At 46.4% G+C, this 20,700-nt stretch overlaps 1 protein-coding gene across 4 annotated transcripts in view; it reads left to right on the forward strand.

Annotated features, from left to right (window-relative positions):
* The first annotated feature begins 605 nt into the window (after positions 1 to 605).
* Positions 606 to 20,700, forward strand: part of Arhgef28 (Rho guanine nucleotide exchange factor 28) — a 291,354-nt gene continuing 271,259 nt past the window's right edge. For 2 of the 4 annotated variants that reach the window (XM_041663279.1, XM_041663280.1), the window contains exon 1: positions 606 to 825. In XM_041663279.1, coding sequence (XP_041519213.1) covers positions 792 to 825 — 34 coding nt within the window. In that variant the 5' untranslated portion in view covers positions 606 to 791. Of the gene's footprint in view, positions 826 to 883; positions 1,058 to 3,789; positions 3,906 to 20,700 lie in introns of those variants that run through there. The other 2 variants (XM_041663282.1, XM_041663281.1) reach the window with 2 other exon arrangements.

The following is a 20,700-nucleotide window of genomic DNA, read 5'->3' on the forward strand; positions in this document are numbered from 1 at the left end:
GGGTCCTGCTTCTGATTTGGAGAGTTGGTGGCCCAGTTTCTTGGGGCTACCACCTCTCTCGTGTTCATGTAGATATCTTGAGAAAAATAAAGCCAATATTCAAGGTTATTTTGGAAGAACAGATGCATAATTTTATATTTAAAGCTGCAATGGTCGTCTTAAACTTACCATTTTATGGTGAGCCGTATAATGAAGAGAATTTTTACCTTGGGGTTGAGTAACCCAGTAACTAGGTGCAGCAAGATGAGGGGGTCCTTTCACATTGCTGAGTATTGTATAAGTGGCTATGACTTTCTAAAAAAAAAAAAAAAAACCTATTTTTTTTTTTTTTTTTTAGGATGCCATTTAGGCACCTGTGTGCAGAAAAGCCTAGGGAATCGAGCCTGTAAAGCTTTGGACCAGAGTAACATCCATCATTCCCATGAATTAAGAGGACTGCTGCTTTTAAAATAGTACTTCCTATTGTAACAGACCCGGGTGCTATTATGTCCCGGGTGTGGTGGCTTTGGGCTGAGGACAACCCGAGCCTCCCTAGGGCCTGGCACTGCTCCCCTTAGGAGCGGACAGGCCAGCTCCTTCCTCCGGCGCCACCAGGGCGTGGAGGCCCCCGGGGCGAGCGGGCGTCGCCGCTAGGGTGCAACCCTGCCCTGGCCTGGCAGGTCCCATTCCGTGCCCGCCGCGGGAGGAAAACCGAGGCGAACGGCCGCCGCCCCGCGGAGGGAGAGGGGGGGCGGCGGAGTCACAGCAGCTTCAGGTTTCCTCCTGGAGCCGGTGGCGGGCGCGGCCATGTGATGAGGAGGTGGCGGCGAGCCCGGCAGGCCGGAGGTGGGCAGGCGGGAACCGGGGGGCGCGGGGGCGGCCCCAGCTGTGGGCGCGGCGGGCGAGCGGGGAGCGGTGACTCCGCCTCTCGGTGCGACCAGCGGAGCGGAGGGGCGTGGGCAGCTGGGGACCGGCTTCCCCGCTCGCTCCGGGCGACGCTGGCCGGTGTGTAGCCCTCGGCAGGCCGCGGGGACAGCGCCTGGCCAGGGCTCCGGGCGTTCCCGGGCCACAGCTCCAGGTAAAGGCTGATTGCGGGAGCGCCATCCCTCTTGTCTCCCCGCAGCCCCGGGTGAAGTTTGCCCACCTGAGTTCTCAGGGGACAAAGTTTCAACAGGGTCCCCGAGGACGCAGGGGTCCGCAGAGGTGGCGGGAGGTTGCACCCTGCCGGCTGGGCAGCCGGAGGGATGGGCGCCGCCTCCTGGTCTCTGGGGCAAGGCAACAAGTGCTAGGCGCTGCGGGGTCGGAGGCGGCTGTGGCGGAGCGCACCGGGGCGGAGGCAGCGGCCACCCCTCATTCCCTCGGGCACCGGGATGGGAAGGGGCGGAGGGTGAGGGAGTTCAACCGCAGCTCACCGCGAGCGGTGGAAATCAATGGCATGAGGGTGGTGGTGAAGGGAGCGTCTTGAGAGCCAGGGGTCCCTCTTTCCATCTGTGCTACTGGTCGGAGTTCAGGTGCTTGGGGACCCCAGACTGCTGGTCAGTCCCAAACTCAGGACATTTATTTCTGTGGAAAACGTTTGCTGAGTTTACAAAAGCATCTATGATTATCTTGTTTGGGAGGGGCCTTTAGGGTTCCGTGGGAATGCATGCACTTGTTTCATGGGTTTTCGCTGGAATACTCGAGTGTGGGTGGTAGGGGTCACGGGTGGAGAAGGCATTCTCGCTTATTGTGAGCCCTGTGGACACTGGGTGTTCGGACCACCCAGGAAACCCAGCTCTCGTTTCCCAGACACCAGTCAGGTTTCTAAGGGAGACTACTTTAGGAGCCCACAGCACCCGCCTAATGGTTACAGCTGGGTGGGCCCGGGGGAAGGGCAACATCTGTGTTTGCCAGCTTTTGGCTCTCTGACCCCTGCTGGAGTCCCAGTCTTTAGGAGACTGACCACTGGTTCTGCACATTGATTCTATATCAAGAAATAGTTATAAAGAACGGACTCGCTGCTTTTCTATGTTTTGTCCTCTTCTGTTCCTGGGCCCCGAAGCTGTCTGTGAATGAAATCCTATTCTCACAGCACAAGCAAAACCAAAGCCTCGCCCTAGTTAGGTTCTGTAGGATCTGCTTTGGACGCGATAATTCAAGTGCTGATAACCTTGCCTAGGGAAGGTTTCCATACGTCTGCCTTGGCTTTTTATGTCGATGTTGTTAAAACAAATAGGGGTTTGTCTAATCTTGACGAATAGTCGAGCTAAAACTCCGTTGGGATATTTGAAAGAAGAGAATATTGCAAAAGCCGGTGGAAGTTGTACTCTGACAGCATTTCAATGTAATTAATGTTCTGATGGGGACTTTATAGGTGATTATGTGTAATTATTTTGATTATAGAACTTGTATAGTATCACACCTGATACTTAGTGGTGATAGTTAGTGGGTAGGGAAACTGAGGCACAGAACTAGTTCTTGGGTCTGGAGCTCGCGGAGTGTTCTGGCTAATATGACATGAGACGAGAACAGAACCAGTGTTCGCGCTGCCTTTGCCTGTTTTCTCTCTTATCAAGGCCGCACAGCCGAGCCAATGGTGAGCCAGTTCCCTAACAGGTGTGTTACGGGACTTTCCTCTGAAGTGCCGTCTGCCCTCTCAGTAGTTAAGAAATGTTTCAAGGCGCAGAAGGAAATCAGTAGGTAATGAAGGGTCAGTGAAATTTCATTAGCCCATCTAGGGTTTCAGTACATTTTTCTTTTAAATCATGGGGGTGCTTTGAAGAATTCTGAAGTATTTTCTTATTGTGTTCTCATAAAAATCCATTCTTGTGGCTAAGACTTCCACTGGGCAAGCATTTTAGAAGTGCTTTGATACACGTGCCTTTCTTTCCTTTAGTATGCCATGTGAGAAGAGCAAAAACCCGAGTGGTATTAAGTGGCGGGATATACTGTTACTTTAAGAGTAGGTGTTTTGTATAAAATTTGTACTTATGCTCTAACCAACGTCTGCCAGAGTTTGTGGTCAAGTCTTGACTCCCAAGAGGAAAGATTCATAATGTAAAGGTTGGAAACCCCTTTTCTGTCAGCAAAGGGTTAGGAGAGAGCCAAATAGAGCCCAAATTACTCTTGAAGTCCCAGATGGCTGTAATTTTATTATGCTTCAATGTCCTGGGTGATAGGACAGCCCTGGAGTGTAGATTTGGTTTCATTGCAATGGTACCTGTGTTACTGTCAGTGGGACAGAGTAGTTCTGGGCTTGTTCTCCCTGTGACTTTAGGTAAGATTTGTTTTGAAGAGTTGGCTCATGTTGGGCAGCTTCTACAGAGGGTGCTAAATCAAAAACGGTAGTGTATTTGAAACAAGGTATTTTGCACTGGAAACGCTTTGCCGCCCGGTGGGTTTGGGTCTGAATCTCTTGCTTAGGCAACGCTGAGCGTAGAGATGTTTTCTTGCTTACCAGGTGCAGGTCAGGTATGCAAAGGAGAGGTTTTGCTTTTTTTTTTTTTTTTTTTATGGAGCAGATAGATTATAGTCTGCCATTTCATCCAGCCCTTGGTAGCTGGTTCCACTGTTGTTATGACGGTATTGAAAAGATATTGTCAAAACGCGAAGCATTGTTGCTTGGGCCACGTGCCTCACGCTCTGTGGAAACTTTCTTCACTTTTCACCCAGTCAGCTGTGTACCTGTGACTGCCCTTGCTTTCCTTGCCTGGGTGGTTGACTTCAGGCACAGGGTGACATTTGTGTGGCTCTTGTGTTTTTAGGATTGGTCCTCTTTGCAGAATGGATGTTTGCTTGCTCCACAATGAAGACATCTGGCCGGGGAAATGAGCCTACGTGGCAGTATATCTTCTTAATGCACTCCATTTTCTCCCCGAAATTTGATCTTAGGTACAGTTGTAATTTGCTTACTTGAGCTGTTATTGCTCCTGGATTTCTTCTCCTGGGTAAGCAAGATAATGAGATTTGACATCATTTCTTTAGTAAGAGGGAAAGTGAAAAATATATAATTGAATGTTCGTTATTTATTCCAGTGATGTTGGGTTTGAATATCTTATCAAAAATATATTTTATTGCCGGGCGATGGTGGCGCACGCCTTTAATCCCAGCACTTGGGAGGCAGAGGCAGGCGGATCTCTGTGAGTTCGAGACCAGCCTGGTCCACAGAGAAACCCTGTCTCGAAAAACCAAATATATATATATATATATATATATATATATATATATATATATATATTATTAATCTTTAGAGGTTCAGTCTCTGTCAGTCTCTGGTTTCAGTTTGGCTATTATTAATTTGAGATTTGATTTTAGTGGAAAGTTAACATAAGAATGATGTTCCTTGAAGAACGGAAGGGTGTGTGTATGCATGTGTTGGGGGGGAGGACCACCAAAGCAGGCAGCGGGCAGTAACTTAAGCTTGCCCAGAAGAGACCCTTCCAAACCAGCAGGCGAGTCACTTCCTACCTCTAGCAAGGGGAAAGCTCCTTGTGATGACTGAGCATGAGAAAAATATGTACTTGAAATGCTAGCATGCTTTCTATAGTCCCATCAAACATGTATCCAGACATTTCCTGAACAAACAGATAACTGAGGGCAGGCAAGGTGGCTCAGAGGATAAAGGTGCTTGCTGCTGAGCCAGATAATGTGGCAGAAAGAGAAAATCAATGCCTGAAAGCTTTCTTCTGACCTCCACACCTGAGTCAAGGCATAGAAACACACACGAAACAAACAAGCAAATAAACACACGTAATAGGAATTTAAAGTTAAAATGCATGACCAAGAGAATTTTTAAAATCAATGTATGTATGTATATGTATGTATGTATGTATTATTGTGTGTGCACACATGTGGAGGTCAGTGGGCAGCTTTGCAGTTTTTAGTAATCAGTTCCTTCCCTCTGCCATGTGAGTTCTGAGGACTGAATTTAGCTCATCAGGTTTGGGAGCGAGCACCATCATCCGCTGAGCCATCTAGTCAGCCCGTGAGATCGACTGAACACTTTAAAAGCAGATAGATTTTAAGTTCATTATGGCATTGGTAATCGTGCCTGTGGTGTTTATGCTTACTCTCTTCTCCTCATTCTATAAAGAGTTCATATGTCATAAACTCTAACGAGATGTTTTCTAGTGTAGACTTTGAAGCCACAGTGCACTAGACCTGTCTTTGTCCTGGCTTAGTGACCACTCTCTCCCTCAGATTTTCTGTTTTTTGAAAAGGAAATAACAAGGGCAGGACATAATCCACAGTGGTAGAATACCTTGCCCAGCATGCGTACTGGGTTTAAAAAAAAAAAGTGAAACCAGGTTAACAGTAACGTGTCTCATTGGTTGATGAGATAAACTATGGAGTGTCACAAATTGGTGGACATTATGTTGACAACAAATGGCAATGGCTCACTTATAAAGAGTGGCACTGGTTAGAGGTGGGCTTAGTGGTAGATGGAACACAAGCCCAGCTTGTGAGGCCCTGGGTTTGGTCCCCAGCACCTGCCTGCTTTCCAGCTGGGAAGATGGCAAGAGGTCAGTGTGATCCAGGGCAAACTGTCCTTGGCTGGGAATCTAAAGCAGGCATAGACCTCTTCATAACCCCCCGTCTGTGTGACCTTGGGCAAGTAGGAGTCATTTCTGGTCTTGCTTCATCCAGAATGGATGAGATCCATGGTCTCTAAGACCTTCTCAGTTCGAACATTTTGTGCCGTCTTGAAATTTACAAGTGCCCGGAGTCTCAGTCCATTCAGCTTTTCTGGCCGTAATCCACAAGACTGGGCATGCATGGTCTCCAGGCCAGCACTGTGGCTGCAGCTGTGGTCATAGCATTTACAGTCAGAGCACTGAAAGACTAAGGTTATCTTTCTGGACTTAGTCCCAAGAGGTTGCCGACAAGGAAGTCTGGATCCCACGTACATGGGTCAGCGGGCTACCTGGTCCCCTTGTGGGATAGTGTGGCACTGAGAAGGAATGAGAAGCTGATTGTTTCTTTAATTTCATGGTACAGATAAATTCTGGAGCAAAGGAAGTCAGTCTCACGAAGGACTTCTATGGCGTTTCTGCAGGGCTGCGTGGTTCAGGCAAATGATCCTTGGTTGTGATGTCTGCCTTTCCCTGTAAGCACTCTGGCTGATTGCCTGTGCATCGCCACCTGGTTCTTTCTCAGCCGTTCCCCTTTTCCTTGCTCCACGGACCTCATAGTTAGATGTATACCCAAATGCTAGAGTTTTAGAATGTCCAGGGTTTCCTCTGATGGGTGGGACTGTGGACAATTATTTCTGAGCCCCTCCTGCAGGATTTCAAACCTGGGATATTCTATTCACCGGGATCATTCCAGATGGACCTGACATCATTTGAAAAAGAGGTCGCTCCAGCGTGAGCTGAATTTGCCACCTTCCTGGCTGTTTCTGGCATTCTTCATCCTTCAGTGTCTCCAGAAGGGAGCAGTGCCTACCTCTTCCCATGGTTTTCCTTCTATGCTGTTGGCATGCCAGTCATCCTCTGGTGTCTCTTTTGGTGAACACTTTGCCTCCATCAGCCATGTGGAATGATTGCTGTATACGGTCGGCCAGCTGTATTCACCGTTTTGCTTCCCTGGGTCCAGCGAACTGTGGGTTGCAAGTTAATCCTGTATCTAATATGTACCGATTATTTCCTGGCTGTTATCACCTGCATAAAATTGGGCCACAGGTATGCACATAGCATTGTCATTGCATTGGTTATTAGAAATTATCTAGCATGCAGGAAGTTCACAGATTGCATGCAGATACTACACCAGTGTCTGTGAACCTTGAGCATCTTGGGATTTTTAGGATCTGTGAGGGTTAGGGAGCTGGTAGCCCTTTGGTACTGAGAAGTGATTCCATTTCTAGCTTGACTTTGTTCACAGGAGGACTCTTCTCCTCCTGAGATAGAACCTCTTGTAATCCTTGATGCCCAGCTCAAACACTGGAAGCCTTTGATTAACTTAATAGCCCCAGAGCTGCCTTTCTGTCTGAGCCCTCGTCACTATCCTATTGGCCCTTCTCACTGATCCCTTGCCACTAGGCATTGGGCCCTGCTGTGTGTTTCTGTGTGCCTCTCAGTGTCCCAGCCTGATTAGATGACCAATGGTGGCAGGGATCCTGATTTAGGCTATTTTGTATGAGCTTAAAGTACAGTGCACATGTGTTAGTTGATTAATTTTTTGCTAATAATCATCCAAAGTCTTTCCAGTCTTCAACATCTCCATCAAGACTAGCAGTGGTGTGCTCCTGTGTATTGTGTCTGGATTACGTTAGAAACCACTGGGATGTATCAGGGCCACTCTGTGGACCTCTCTCAAGAAGTGGTTTCTTTATGTCAGGAGAAACAAATGAAGTTCTTGATGGAATCTGAATCTTTAGATTGACAGACACCTGGAAGTTTCTGTCTGGTCTTTGCCAGTGCAAATCTCACCCACATAACATACCCCCAAATGGCTAACCAGCTGTCCCAGTACAGTGAGAAGGAGCGTCTAGGCAGTAAAGACAGTCTGGTCTGTGGGAAGCTGAGGTTGCTGAACACCGAATGATGTTCCCTTGGTGTTTCTCTCAGCCAACTTCACCACGATTCTGCCGCAGGCAGGGCATTCTGAACAATTGCTCTTGTAAGGACATTTCTAAAAATTGATAACATATGTGGTTTTGAATATTTTTATTGTGCTGAACTTTCCAATCTGCCACCTTCTTCTCGGAATGTGCTTCTTGCCAACGACATCTGATGGAGTGCAGCAGAACCACGGTCCCTCAGCTCCCAGCTCATGGGGGACGATCAGCTGCCGTTCAGACTTAGGGTCAGGCCGTTCAAGTCACCTGAACGGTTAGCCTCCATCTGGATCTATCTGTTATAAGGGTTTAGCAATTTAGTCTCTAAATTTGTTCCCACAGAGCCCTGGAAACAATGACATTGCAGCTGCGGTGCTGGTGAGCCGTGCAATTGATCCTTGAAGTTTATAACCATCTTGTGATTACAAAGCTCCGGTCAATGTGTGTTACGGCTGAGCCGCACCTCGTTCACAGGCTCGCGGTCACCTTTGTAGTCCTTGGAGATATTTATCTCTCTTAGATTTACTTCCTTGCATATGACTGTTCTACCCTTTCCACACTGGTTAGTGTGTTAATAAATTATCACATTCACAACTGTAATCTTTAGGATACAAACCCCTGCCATTTAGGCTAAAGTTGAGGTGGGGTGGAATGAGTGTCTCCACAGACTTCTTCAGAGAGATGGTAGGCTGTGTCAGGCAGAGGGAACTAATGGCCACTGCTTGTATCAGCACCTCACTGTTAACCCTCCTTCTTGTCACAAGGATGTACACTGTATCTGTTTTGCCTCCACCCAGGGATATGGGGCCGGTTCTCAAGTAACTCTTTGTTGAGAGCCCCATTGGCTCCAAGTCTTTCTCTTTGAAGTTCTTGCCGTATCAGCCCCCTCCATGCCTCCAGAACCTTATTTGGGAGCAACATGGAATGCCTTCTGCCTAGACGCTGTAGGCTCTGCCTTTGGAGATTGTAATGGCAATGCTTACCTCCTGGATTGACTCCTCTGCTCTTTTCCATGGTTCCCCATGGATTATAGTCAAAAGATCTCCAAGGCATAGGGTCCCACATATGCAAGGCAAGTGCTCTGCGTAGCAGGGAGTTAGAGTCCTGCCTTTCCCTCTCCTTTCTGATCAAAACATGACCTCTCTCTGAATAAGACAAAGTCCAAGCAGACAGAGTTCTCCTCGTGTCCTTGGCATTCTTCTCCACTTTGTCACCTACCCAAGGCTCTGCCCTTGACACCCTCGCTTATAAACTAAGTTGAGATGAACATTTTGTTGAAAGAATTCAGGGTTTTTTGGGCTTCTTCCTGCCTGACCCAACTCTTAGGAGCACAGTTCCCTCATTTCTGTTCTTGAAAGTGGGTTGGGAGCCCAAGTTGGCCTTGATCCCAGTAGATCAAGCTAAAGATGACCTTGAACTCCCCACCCTTATGCTTGAACCCTGGGAGGATGTTTTAGATGTGATTTAATTGTGAGTAACGTTTGGTGGAGGCAGATTCAGATGGTGTGAGGTGGTGAAAATTAAGGCCCCTGTTTATGGCTGTGGTTGAGTGCAGCCTGGCTGCCTTGTCCTTCAGAAAGCCACTGTCATGTGTAGCTCGCTTAAGCTCTCGAATGCTGCTTTTCAGAGCTGCCAAAATTTCAATTTGTCAAAAGTTATCAGGCATGCATGGAGTTCTGGAAGGGGCTTTTGTATCAGTTATCACAGCCCCCAGAGACTGAACAGGTTTCCTGTACAAGATCTTTAACTAGGGCTTTACTAGAGTTGTGTGTGTCTTTATGTGCTTGTGTGTGTGTGTGTTTGCTGTGGATTGAACCCAGGACCACGTGCACACAGAGTAAATGTTCTATCACCGAGCTATAGTCCCAACTCCAAAATTAATTTGTTTGTTTGCTTTTTTTTTGTGCTGAGTCCAGATGTTAGGTGTCCTGTCCACTCTCTGCCTTATTCTTTCTAGACAGAGCCGTTCACTGAATCTGATTCTGGGGTGACGAGTAGCAAGCCCCAGTGATCCTCCTGTTTCCATTTTTCACAGCACTGGGGTTTATTGGTCCTCAAAGGGGGGGGGGGGGTTGAACTCAGGTCTTCTTGGTTATAACAAGTGCTCTTACCCCTGAAAGTAGAAGTAAGTGTGTCTCTCAGTAGTGTGTTTCTGGTCACTCCAGGTTGTCATGTGAGGTGCTTGTGGGACCTCCAAAGCTTGCTCATCGAGAAGAAACAGTGCAAAGATATTTTTGATGTTTAGTTCAAAGGTCAGAATTTGTACAAAAATTTGTTCATTATGAGACAAAGCCTTCACACACAGCCTTTCATTTTTAACTTTCTAGAGGTGTTAAAAATATAATATGGGCCAGGTGGTGGTGGTGCACGCCTTTAATTCCAGCACTCTTGGGAGGCAGAGGCAGAAGCATCTCTGTGAGTTCAAGGCCAGCCTGGTCTGCAAGACCTAGCTGCAGGACAGCTAGGACAGTTACCCATAGAAACCCTATCTCAAAAAGCAATAAAACAAAAACAAAACAAAACAAATCTTATAATGATATGCCAGTAGGGACCTGAAGTGGCTTCCCAATAGCATTGAACACTCCAAACCACTGGATCATTATGGTTAACTGTGTATTTTGCTTCCACATTTAACAGACATGGGGCTGATTAGAGAAAGCAGCCTCCCATGACCACCTTAAGGAGGCCTTGTCTTGATAGCGTACTTGTCTTCTTTGGAGATTGCTTTATTAGGACAGGTTTTGTTTGTTGTTGTTAATTATTTGGTGTGTACAAGTGTTTTGCCTGTATGTATGTGTACCATGTATGTGCTGGAAGAGGAGGCCAGAAGAGGGTATTGGACTTCCTGGAACTGGAGTTAGGCCACTGTGAGCTGCATGAAATGTGGGTGCTGAGAACAGAGCCCAGGTCCTCTACAAGAGCTCTCTCTCCAGCCGCTAGAAGAGATTTTTAAATCTTAAAAATATTACCATTTTGGTATATGTATGTACATAGTTGTGTTTGTATGTATGTATGCATGCATGCATGTATGTATATGTATAGGCATGCACCGTGGTGTTCATGTGGAGGTCAGAGGACAGCTTGCAGGAGTCGGTTCTCTCCTTCCACCATGTGTATCCCGGGTTTTGAACTCAGGTCGTCAGGCTTGGCAGTGAGTGCTTTTAGCCACAGAAAACCCAAAAAGCCAGGTTTTCTTTTTCCTTCTGCGTTCCTGGCAGACGTCTTTATTCCCCAGGAGTGGCTATGCAGCAGGAGAAATAGGAAGTGGGTAAGATATGCGGAGTAAATGAGTTGGAAACAGTTTGGTTACTGTGAGTTGGGTTTGACGGCTGGTGACTAGCTGATCTGCAGGAGGAAGGGATTGGAAGTATTTCCAGTCTTGGGTATGCCTTGGGTTGGGTCAGAACTGAAATTTGTATTGAAATCTTATGCGGGTCAGCCGGGCGGTGGTGGCGCACGCCTTTAATCCCAGCACTTGGGAGGCAGAGGCAGGCGGATCTCTGTGAGTTCTAGACCAGCCTGGTCTACAAGAGCTAGTTCCAGGACAGGCTCCAAAACCACAGAGAAACCCTGTCTCGAAAAACCAAAAAAAAAAAAAAAAAAAAAAATCTTATGCGGGTCATGTTACCTCCCTGGGCTCCTATGATATCATCTGAAATCCAAAGGTTTGGGGCCGTCCCATCCCCCTGTGCACTCCATCTCTCGGGTCCCACCACCCCCTCCCAACTACACCAGTGGCTGAAGGATAGATAATAGTGGCTGGATTTAGGGCACCATGCAAGGCAAGCGCTCTATCCTGCCTACATTTCTAGTCCCCCTTTTGACTTTGTCTATCTTGAGGCAGGGTCCCCCTTAGCTGCCAAGACTGGCCTCAAACTCACTTTGCATCTCAGGCAGGCCTTGAATTTGTAATCTTCCTATCTCAGCCTCTAGAGCAGCTGGGATTACATGACCGTGTCACTAGACCTGGCTCCATTTTCAAGCTTTCTGGAGGGAGGATGGTGCCTTAAACCTCCCGTGCATAACTGGCATAGGGTCTGGTTCCCAGAGGCGCCTTGGCTGGCTTTATGCACATGTTCAGGAAGCTGGGTTTGAAGATAGTCATCCAGCATTGCGTCTTCACAGGGGAGGACTGTTGGTTCTCAGGGAGGACTCTGTCACAGAAGCTCGTGACGTTGTGGTCAGAGCCCTTCCTGAGTAGCCAGGCGGAATGAGTCAGTAATAATCCAGGAATTACTTTAATTGAATTCTAAGATGACTGGAGATAGATATTAATTTCATTTTAGCAGCAGAATCTAATGTACCACATTGCTTTTAGGCTCGATGGAAAACATGGCCTGAAATGTAGGACATTTTTGATAAATACCAGTTTTTTACAAAGTAGGAACATTTATAATAGATCATTCCATCTCTTCCTTCTTTCTTTTTTCTTTTCACCACCTTCAGCCCAATTTTCTCTCAAACTGTGATCTTTCTTTTTATACAGGTTTTCACCTTGGCTGCCTAGAGCTCACTATGTAGACCAGGCTGGCCGTGAATTCATAGAGATCTTCTTGCCTCTGCCTTCTGTGTGCTGAGATTAAAGGTGTGGGCCACCATGCCTGGTGTACCAAATTTCTAAAACCTAGTTTATCATGTGCTTCTCAATGATCAATATAAAAGGTCCCAAATTATACTCATAAGGAACCATATTTTAAAGCTTGGCATCCCTTCACCTTTTAGGATATGTCAAGTTCAAGATATTCTATTTCATAGCTGCTTTATACACTAGGGCAGGAACCTGACCTTGCTCTGTTTGGGGTTTGACTTGCTGGGGTTGGGGTAGGACTTCGAAATTCTCTAATCATCTAGAAATTCTTTGTAAAGCATTTCCACTCCAGGGAGTTTTTGTGGAGGTTCTATTTGAATTTTGAGTCTTCTCTGAGTGTGGCTAATAATTACTTGGAGACATATGCGGGGTTCTAGGGGACCAGCAATAAGAGGCCTCCGATTCACTCGGGTTCTCGGGGCTGCTGAATCAGCCACTGTGCTGCCGTGCGACAGGCAGTGCTGTGGAGATGGTGTGCACAGGTGTGGAGATGGTGTGCACAGGTGTGGATGTGGTGTGCACAGGTGTGGAGATGGTGTGCACAGGTGTGGAGATGGTGTGCACAGGTGTGGATGTGGTGTGCACAGGTGTGGAGATGGTGTGCACAGGTGTGGAGATGGTGTGCACAGGTGTGGAGATGGTGTGCACAGGTGTGGAGATGGCGTGCACAGGTGTGGAGATGGCGTGCACAGGTGTGGAGATGGCGTGCACAGGTGTGGAGATGGCGTGCACAGGTGTGGAGATGGCATGCACAGGTGTGGAGGCGGTGTGCACAGGTGTGGAGGTGGTGTGCACAGGTGTGGATGTGGTGTGCACAGGTGTGGAGGTGGTGTGCACAGGTGTGGAGATGGTGTGCACAGGTGTGGATGTGGTGTGCACAGGTGTGGATGTGGTGTGCACAGGTGTGGAGGTGGTGTGCACAGGTGTGGAGATGGTGTGCACAGGTGTGGAGGTGGTGTGCACAGGTGTGGAGATGGTGTGCACAGGTGTGGAGATGGTGTGCACAGGGTGCTTTCAGCAGTCTGAGTGAAGTCATTTTTAATTTTTTTCCTGGAAGCCATGCCTGATAGAATAGGCATCAAATATTGCCCCTTTTCCCCCTCAATCATGGTGTTGTAAATGAAATCTGTATGGCAAAATTTTGGTGACAATAGGAACACAAGAGTGTGGGGCTGGGTAGATGCCTCAGCGGTTCTGAGCAGTGGCTGCTCTTGCAGAGATCTGGAGTTCTGTTCCCAGCACCCATGTCAGGTTCCTCACAACTTCCCCTAACTCTCGTCCAGGGCATCTCACGCCCATTTCCAGCCCCTGCAGACACCTGCGTACACGTGCCACTCACTCACACAGCACACATACATGTACACAGAATAGCCTAAAACTTTAAAGCACACAGACGGGAAGACAGCAGTGAAGGAACAGAGTGAAAATCTGAGCACTTCACTTTAGCTCCTAAGTGAAGCTGGAGGAACCCCCGGACGTTCGGATTCCAGCACAAACCACTGTTGTTGTTTTGTTTTTCCTTAAGACGATCACACATGGTCCTCTTTGCCTAGACTTTAAAACTTTCATAGTTGGCCTTGGAAATAATGCAAGGGCTCCAGTAGCTATTTGAGGAGGAGGAAAGTTTGGGTATCATCAGGCAGAATTATGTATAACAGTTTAGATTAGGGATTGTCGTAGCTCGGTGGCAGAGTGCTTGCTTAGCATATGCAAGGCCCCGGCTTCACCCGCTGGCAGCACACGTAAACACACACAGGAAAGTCAAAACACGGGCTACACTAACTAAACTTATTTTGACAACCTGCTCATTTATAACGGCCCTGCGTCTTACATTCATCTGTAAGGCTGGCGAGATGGCCCAGCGGTGGGGTGCACCTCTAGTTTTGTATTTTTCTGACCTCGGATACTTGAGAATGCTATCAGTTTGACAGATTCTCAAGGTGTCTGATAAAGATCCTGGTGGCTGTCTTGGTGTGTCAACAGTGAGCTGAAGGGCAGCGCTCAATTCTAGGGCTAAGCACTCCTTTAGACTGAAGAGCACCGAAGGCCACAGCTCAAGCCAAAAGTAAACAAAGGAAGGCCATTGACACCCTGCTATCTATCTTGCCTTGGTGACAAGAAGGGGCATGGCTATGGAGACACAGGGAGTACACTCTGCTTTCTGTGTGTTTTGGGCACAGGGTGACATGAATAGATTAGTATTTAAAGCAAAACCCACAAAATCCTTCTGCACCACGGTCAACATGGTTGAACTTATGGAGCATTGAAAGTTGCACAGATTCTAGAAGATGCTGATGGAATGAGTCACCCCCTCGCGTGTTGTTTTGACAGGAAGTGTATCACGTCTCAATAATTTCCTTCACATTTTTTCCTGCCAGGTGCCTGTTTTCTTCTTGTTTCTAGTTTATTCCTGTAGAATTCCAAATATGTGGTTGACTTCCCCAGCCGATAGCCTTTCGGGTTCCTCTTCTCCCTTCTTCGGAGCGGCTGGCGCTGGCGCACGGTGACTTTTGTTTGTTTGCCTTTGAGAGCTATTTTGGACGTGTCCAGCCAGGATGCCTTTGTCTGGAGAGTGGATCTTTATGGACCCAGCACGTAGGATTTTCCAAAGGGATTTGCAGACGTGGCTCTGGCCAGATTAAAGTTAAGGCTGAATTTACGTGAAGCATTGTTTCCAGAATCATCTGTGGAGAGAATAAGGATGGCTTTTGTTTTTCTATTATTGTGTGTGTGTATCCATATGTAACTAAGCAATAATTATTTTTACAACGGGCATGAGGGACTTTGAAACGAAACAGATCAGAAGCTGCCTTTCTCCTTTTACATTTAGTTGGGTTTTTTTTTTTTGAGAATTTCATATATCATTTATATCCCCCTCTAATTTCTCCATATCACCCCCTCACTCCCTCACAAATTCATGATCTCTTCTTTAGTTTTTATTGCTACATGCACCTTACACACACACACACACGCATGCACATGCATGCATAAAAATACAACCTGCTATGTTTTGAGCTGACCACTTGGGATTGGATCACCTATTGGGGGCTAGATCCAGAGAAGACTGATTCTCTCTCTCCCAGCAGCAATTAGTTGACTGTAACTCTTCATCAGGGTGTGGAATCTTGTTAGAATTTTCCCAGCCACATTAGAATGTCAGCCAGTGTCGGCGATGAGCAGGTCTTATTTAGGTCACCATTAAAGTTTCATGGTGCAGCTCCTGTCATATGTAGAAGACACCATCTCCCAGAATACATTCTGACCTTCTGACTCTTACAGTCTTTCCGCTTCCTCTTCTGCTATTCTCCCTGCGCCTCAAGAGTAGGGGTCATGTTGTAGATGTACCCGCTGGGGCTGGACATCTCATGAAGTCTCTGTCTGCACAAAGAAGCTTCTATAATGATCAGGGAGAGCTACACTTACCTGCGTATCTGTGTTTTTAGGGATTTAGACTTGCACTGGTTTTGGAAAGTGGCAATAAAAGGTCCTCTTCTAGGTTCTATGGCCTTATCCACCACAGGTGCCTGGCTAGGTTTTACAGTACAGGTATGAATTCTCTTCTGCTGAGTGGGGGTCCAGTTAGGTAACTGTTGGTTACCCCTAAATATAAAAGTGCCACTTTTGTACCCTTGGATGTATCTTGCTGTACTGGTCATTGTTCTGGTCCGTAAGCTTTACATATAGGTGAGACTTTTAATTATTTTTCTCTCCTGTCAGCTTGCATAGAACCTTTAGATACTTTGATAGCGTAGGCATCAGGGAGGAGGTTTCCAGGTCAGCTCCAGCTCTGTCTTCTACATTCTTTAGACATAGGTTTTGACAGAATCGAGAAATCATCTTTTTTATAAGTGAAGACATTTCACAGACACATGTAAAGATGATTTTTGTCATTAACTCAACAACTTGTGTAGTTGATGAGAACATTCCATGTTTGCCTTTGAACATTCAAGTTTCTGGCTAGAAAAAAATATATGTATCTGTAAACTTAAATAAAATAAACTTCATGATAATAAAGACACTTTGTAAATTCTATTGACTTATTAAGTGTGCGGTTTAAATGTAGTGATTTACGAACTACTTTTCTTCTTTGCCAGAATATAATTTTTTTTGGTTTATATTTCCTGCATTTCCTTGTTCATTTTTTTGGTGTATATATGTGTGCCTGTGTGTGTGGGTGTATGCATGCATGTATGTGTACATACCTGTGGAAGCCAGAGTCTGATGTTGAGTGTTTTCCTCAGTTACTCTCTACGTCATTCTTTTTTGAACCTGTTGCTGGACCTGTGCTCCCTGAATGGGCTAGACTGGCTGGCCAGCAAGCTGCAGGGATCCTCTTGTCACCGAGAGCACATGTCACTGCACTTGGCTTTTTTTATGTGGCTCTGGATGATCTCACTCAGGTCCTCACACTTGCACAGTAAGCACTGTTGCCACAGTCCCCAAATGCCCTTTATTCCTTTACGTTTCTTTAAAAGTATTTTTGTGTGTGAGAGTCTAGGGATTGTACTTATGGTTGTGTGCTAGTCCAGTGCTTTGCCGCTGGGCCACATCTGTAGTGAATTATGCATTGTAAGGGCAAGTATACAACAGATAACTTCTAATGAAAAACAGCAGGGTTTTCCAGGTTTCAGGAGCATTTGCTTTTTGTGATGTGCGGTTACATGTTGCAAATTGGGATCTTTGTGTTTCTTAACATGTAAAGGCATGGGAGTTGACACTGTGGCCCATGAAACACGGAAGACTAAATTTTAAGAGGAGAAGGTGACATCTTTGCAATTAGAGACAGCTTTGCTAAGCATATATCTTAGTTAGGGTTTCTACTGCTGTGAAGAGACACCATGAAGAAAACATTTAATTGGGGTGTCTCACAGTTTCAGAGGTTCACTTCACCATCATCATGAAGGGGAGCATGGTGGCGTGCAAATAGACATGGTGCTAGAGCTGAGAGTACTACATCTTGACTTGTAGGCAATAGGAAGTGGACTGACTGTCACACTGAGGGAAGCTTGAGCAAATGAGACCTCAGAGCCCGCCTCCACATCAACGTACTTTCTCCATCAAGATCATACCTACTAATTGTGCCACTCCCTTTGGGGGCTGTTCAAACCACCACAACATATTAGTAGAAATTTCAGACTGGGGCTGGAGAGATGGCTCAGCAGTTAAGATCACTGGTTGCTCTTCAGAGAACCCAGGTTCAATTCCCAGCACTCACATGGCAACTCCCAACTGTTTGTAATTCCAGTTCCAGAGGACCCGACACCCAAGGCAAAATGCCAGTGCACATAAAATAAAAATAAAACAAAGTTTTTAAAAGGAAATTTTAGACTGTCTTTAATAATTAGCTTTCTATAATATATTTTCACGTTTGAACCTTTTTCCTATCTAGAGATGAAAAGATGTGTGCAAAAAGAGTATAATGTATTGTCAAGTTAAGAGCCTGATTGATGTCAGCGTATAGTGGGGGACCCTTTCTGTAGTGTATTACTTTTGTAATGGAGGTCAGTGTCTAAACTGGAAGGAACTTGGTTAATTTGAGAGGCACACATGCAAGCAGCTAGCATTCTTGAAAATGACAAGCTGGGGGCATTAGTATTATTAAATATTAGTATTAGTATTATTAAGGTGTGATTCAGGGATGAGAGTAGGGGCTGAGCTTGCCTGGGCATGATCTCTTCTGTTCCAGGACACTCACTTCCTTGGATTCTTCTCTTTATTTCACATGCAGGAGTCAGGCAGATACATAGTCATAGGACTACCTACCTAGCGGTGATATCTTAATCTTCAGTTTTCTTATCTGTTATTTCTGTGATTCTATGAGCAATGCGTATATGATGTGCAATTTGAATATACGATGTGCAAAGTCTCTATGAAAGCTAGCCCTGTGTAGTATACTTAATGTATTGATATCAGAATGCCGTTGATGTAATAGATTGGCCTCATACTCACAGATATCTGGCTGGCTCTCCCTCAGGAGTACTGATATTAAAGTTGTGTACCATGGCTGGGTGTGGTGGCGCACGCCTTTGATCCCAGCACTAGGGAAGCAGAGGTAGGCTGATCTCTGTGAGTTTGAAGCCAGCCTGGTCTACAGAGTGAGTTTCAGGACAAAACCAAGAAAAGGTGTATGCCATGTTCACGCTAAGGCTTGGATATTTCTATTGCCAAACAAATGACTGTTTAATGCTCACTATTCTGTCTGTCTGTCTGTCTCAGACAGCTCTTGCTCTGCCGTCGTGACTGGACTGGAAGGCGAGTCTGGCCCCAGCCTGAGTCCGCAGGTGTACACCGTCACACACTGCGTGCATTCTGTTTGAGCAGAGCTCCCTTTTATGTCGCTGATATTAACAGCCTTTAAAAAGTTCAAGGGAAAAAAAGATGAAACCATTCTCTGTAGAGGGAGCAGCTCAGGATTTACGGCATCAGTCAGCCAGTTAAAGATTTATTCTCTAGACATCGGTATGACAAATCCTTATTTATTAGTGTATTCATTTAAAATGCAGTTGGTCTTTTGAAATTAAACGGGAGAGTGGGGTGCAAACCGAGTGTAACTTTAGTTTTTTTTCTTTTGGGAGAGGGGCAGGGATAGGGTCTCGTATGGTGCAGCACAGCCAAGAACCCATTATGTGGCCGAGGCTGGACTTAGACTCTTGATCTCTTTGCCTCCACCTCTCCGAGTTCTGGGATTACAGACGTGTACTGCCACCGTGGCCGGCTTAGTGTAATTTTAGATAAGTGTTTTGTATTCTTTGTCCTCTGACCTATGAAAGGGATATCACCAGCTCCTTTGCTAAAAACGATAATCTGCCGATCAAGCCAGGATGTAGATGCAAACCTTGCACAAAGTCTAAATGCCATGTGCACAGACAAAGAGGAGCTACAGATCGCTCTGTGGTAAATTATTTAAGGCATGGATTTACTATTGCTGTACATATGGATGAGAGAACAGACGCTGTGGCCTGTTGGCTCCGGGCCAGGTCCCGAGTTGCTTTGTTAATCTAACACTTCTGCATTCCGTGACGTGCGAGAGAACGGCAGAGCCAATTCAAATTAGCGGGCCAGCGTTTGAAAGAGGCCCGTTGTGTAGGGATCAGGGCTAATGAGTGCCTGTATTCTAGGACCGCCCGGTTCTATGCTGAAGGCCACAAAGATGGCGTTCTTATTCTCTTCCACTACTTAGATACAGTACAAGGCCACTTAGCTCCTGAAGCATTTCATTCGGGAAAATGACTTGCTGTCGAAGACATTTGACACGTGACACGTGAGCACGTCGGTCCTCTTTAGGGAGGGGGTGGGGTGGGCATAGTTAAACAGCCAGTGCTTGCCTCCTTGTCCATTAAAAAGTAGTTTCTGGGAGTTGGGCAGATGGCTTATGGGTGAAGCGCTCACCACATAAATATGAGGAACTGAGTTCAGATCCCCAGAACCCATACAAGGCCAGACCTGGTAGTGTGCAGCTGTAATCCCAGTGCTCCTGTGATGAGGTGAGGAACAGAGATAGGAGGGTTCCTGAAAGCTTGCTGGCCAGTTAGTCTCTTGTGTGCAGAGTGAATAAGAGACTGTCTCAAACAAGGGTGAAGGCGAGGACCAACACCCAAGGTAACCCTCCCACCTTCTCGTGTACATCAAGCCTGCACTCACACCCAGAAGCAAGCACATGCATACATGTACATGCATGCACACCCACATGCATGTGCACACACACATACAGACACATGTGAGCACAAACATTCGCACACACAAATGTGTACACAGACAAACATATATGCACACACAAGCATGCATACACACACAAACATGCACACACAAACACATGCATGCACAAATATGCAATCACGAATGCGCACACACACACACACACACACACACACACACACACTGGTTTATTGCTCCCAAGCTTTGGTCTCTTAATTCAAACTTGGTTACTTGTCCTCTTGTTCAGGAGACCCGAAGAGGACCTGCTCTAGTCGAATGGTCCCCGAAGTCTCCTCTGAGGCTACATTTTCAGATTTGTCTTCAAGGGAAAGACAGCCCTTCATCTCAGTACTTGCTGCCCTCTTGGAGGGACGATAAATGTCTTTGTCTGATGATCTGACTAATGTACTTTTCTTAAATCTTCCTAGGAAGAATATACAAGTTTTTAAAAACCCCATTTTTTACCCCATAGGCAAATTGGCATCTAGTTGGTCAATTATAACTGCTCCAGTTCAAGGTGAATTTTTAGAGAGAAAAGCTTCTGACTAGGCATAATCCTGTAGACCCCAAACTCTGACCCCTCAGGACCTATGTTCCCCCACACCCCAGGAGCCCCTGTGCATGGTTAAATGCGTGGAACTTGAGCAAGATTTCTCATTCAGCTCCTCCCGTGGGTTTTCTTGTTCACTTTCGTTCCACTCTGGAGATGCTCATTACTGACCGCAATTCTGTCCCCTTGGGTCCTACACTTTCCCGTGTCATTCCCAAGGACAACTGCATGCTCCCTTCCCTGACCTCCAGCTGCAGATAACGGGGTATGTGTTTTCTGCAGAGAATTTAGAAACACTTTAAAAACCAGTATTAGTCTATGTAGTCAGGATCCAGTGCCTTCACTGCCTTCTGA

The sequence above is a fragment of the Microtus oregoni genome, unplaced genomic scaffold, assembly GCF_018167655.1.
Source record: "Microtus oregoni isolate MIOR12 unplaced genomic scaffold, Mior012 000014F_ref0000157, whole genome shotgun sequence".
Classification (NCBI taxonomy): Eukaryota; Metazoa; Chordata; class Mammalia; order Rodentia; family Cricetidae; genus Microtus; species Microtus oregoni.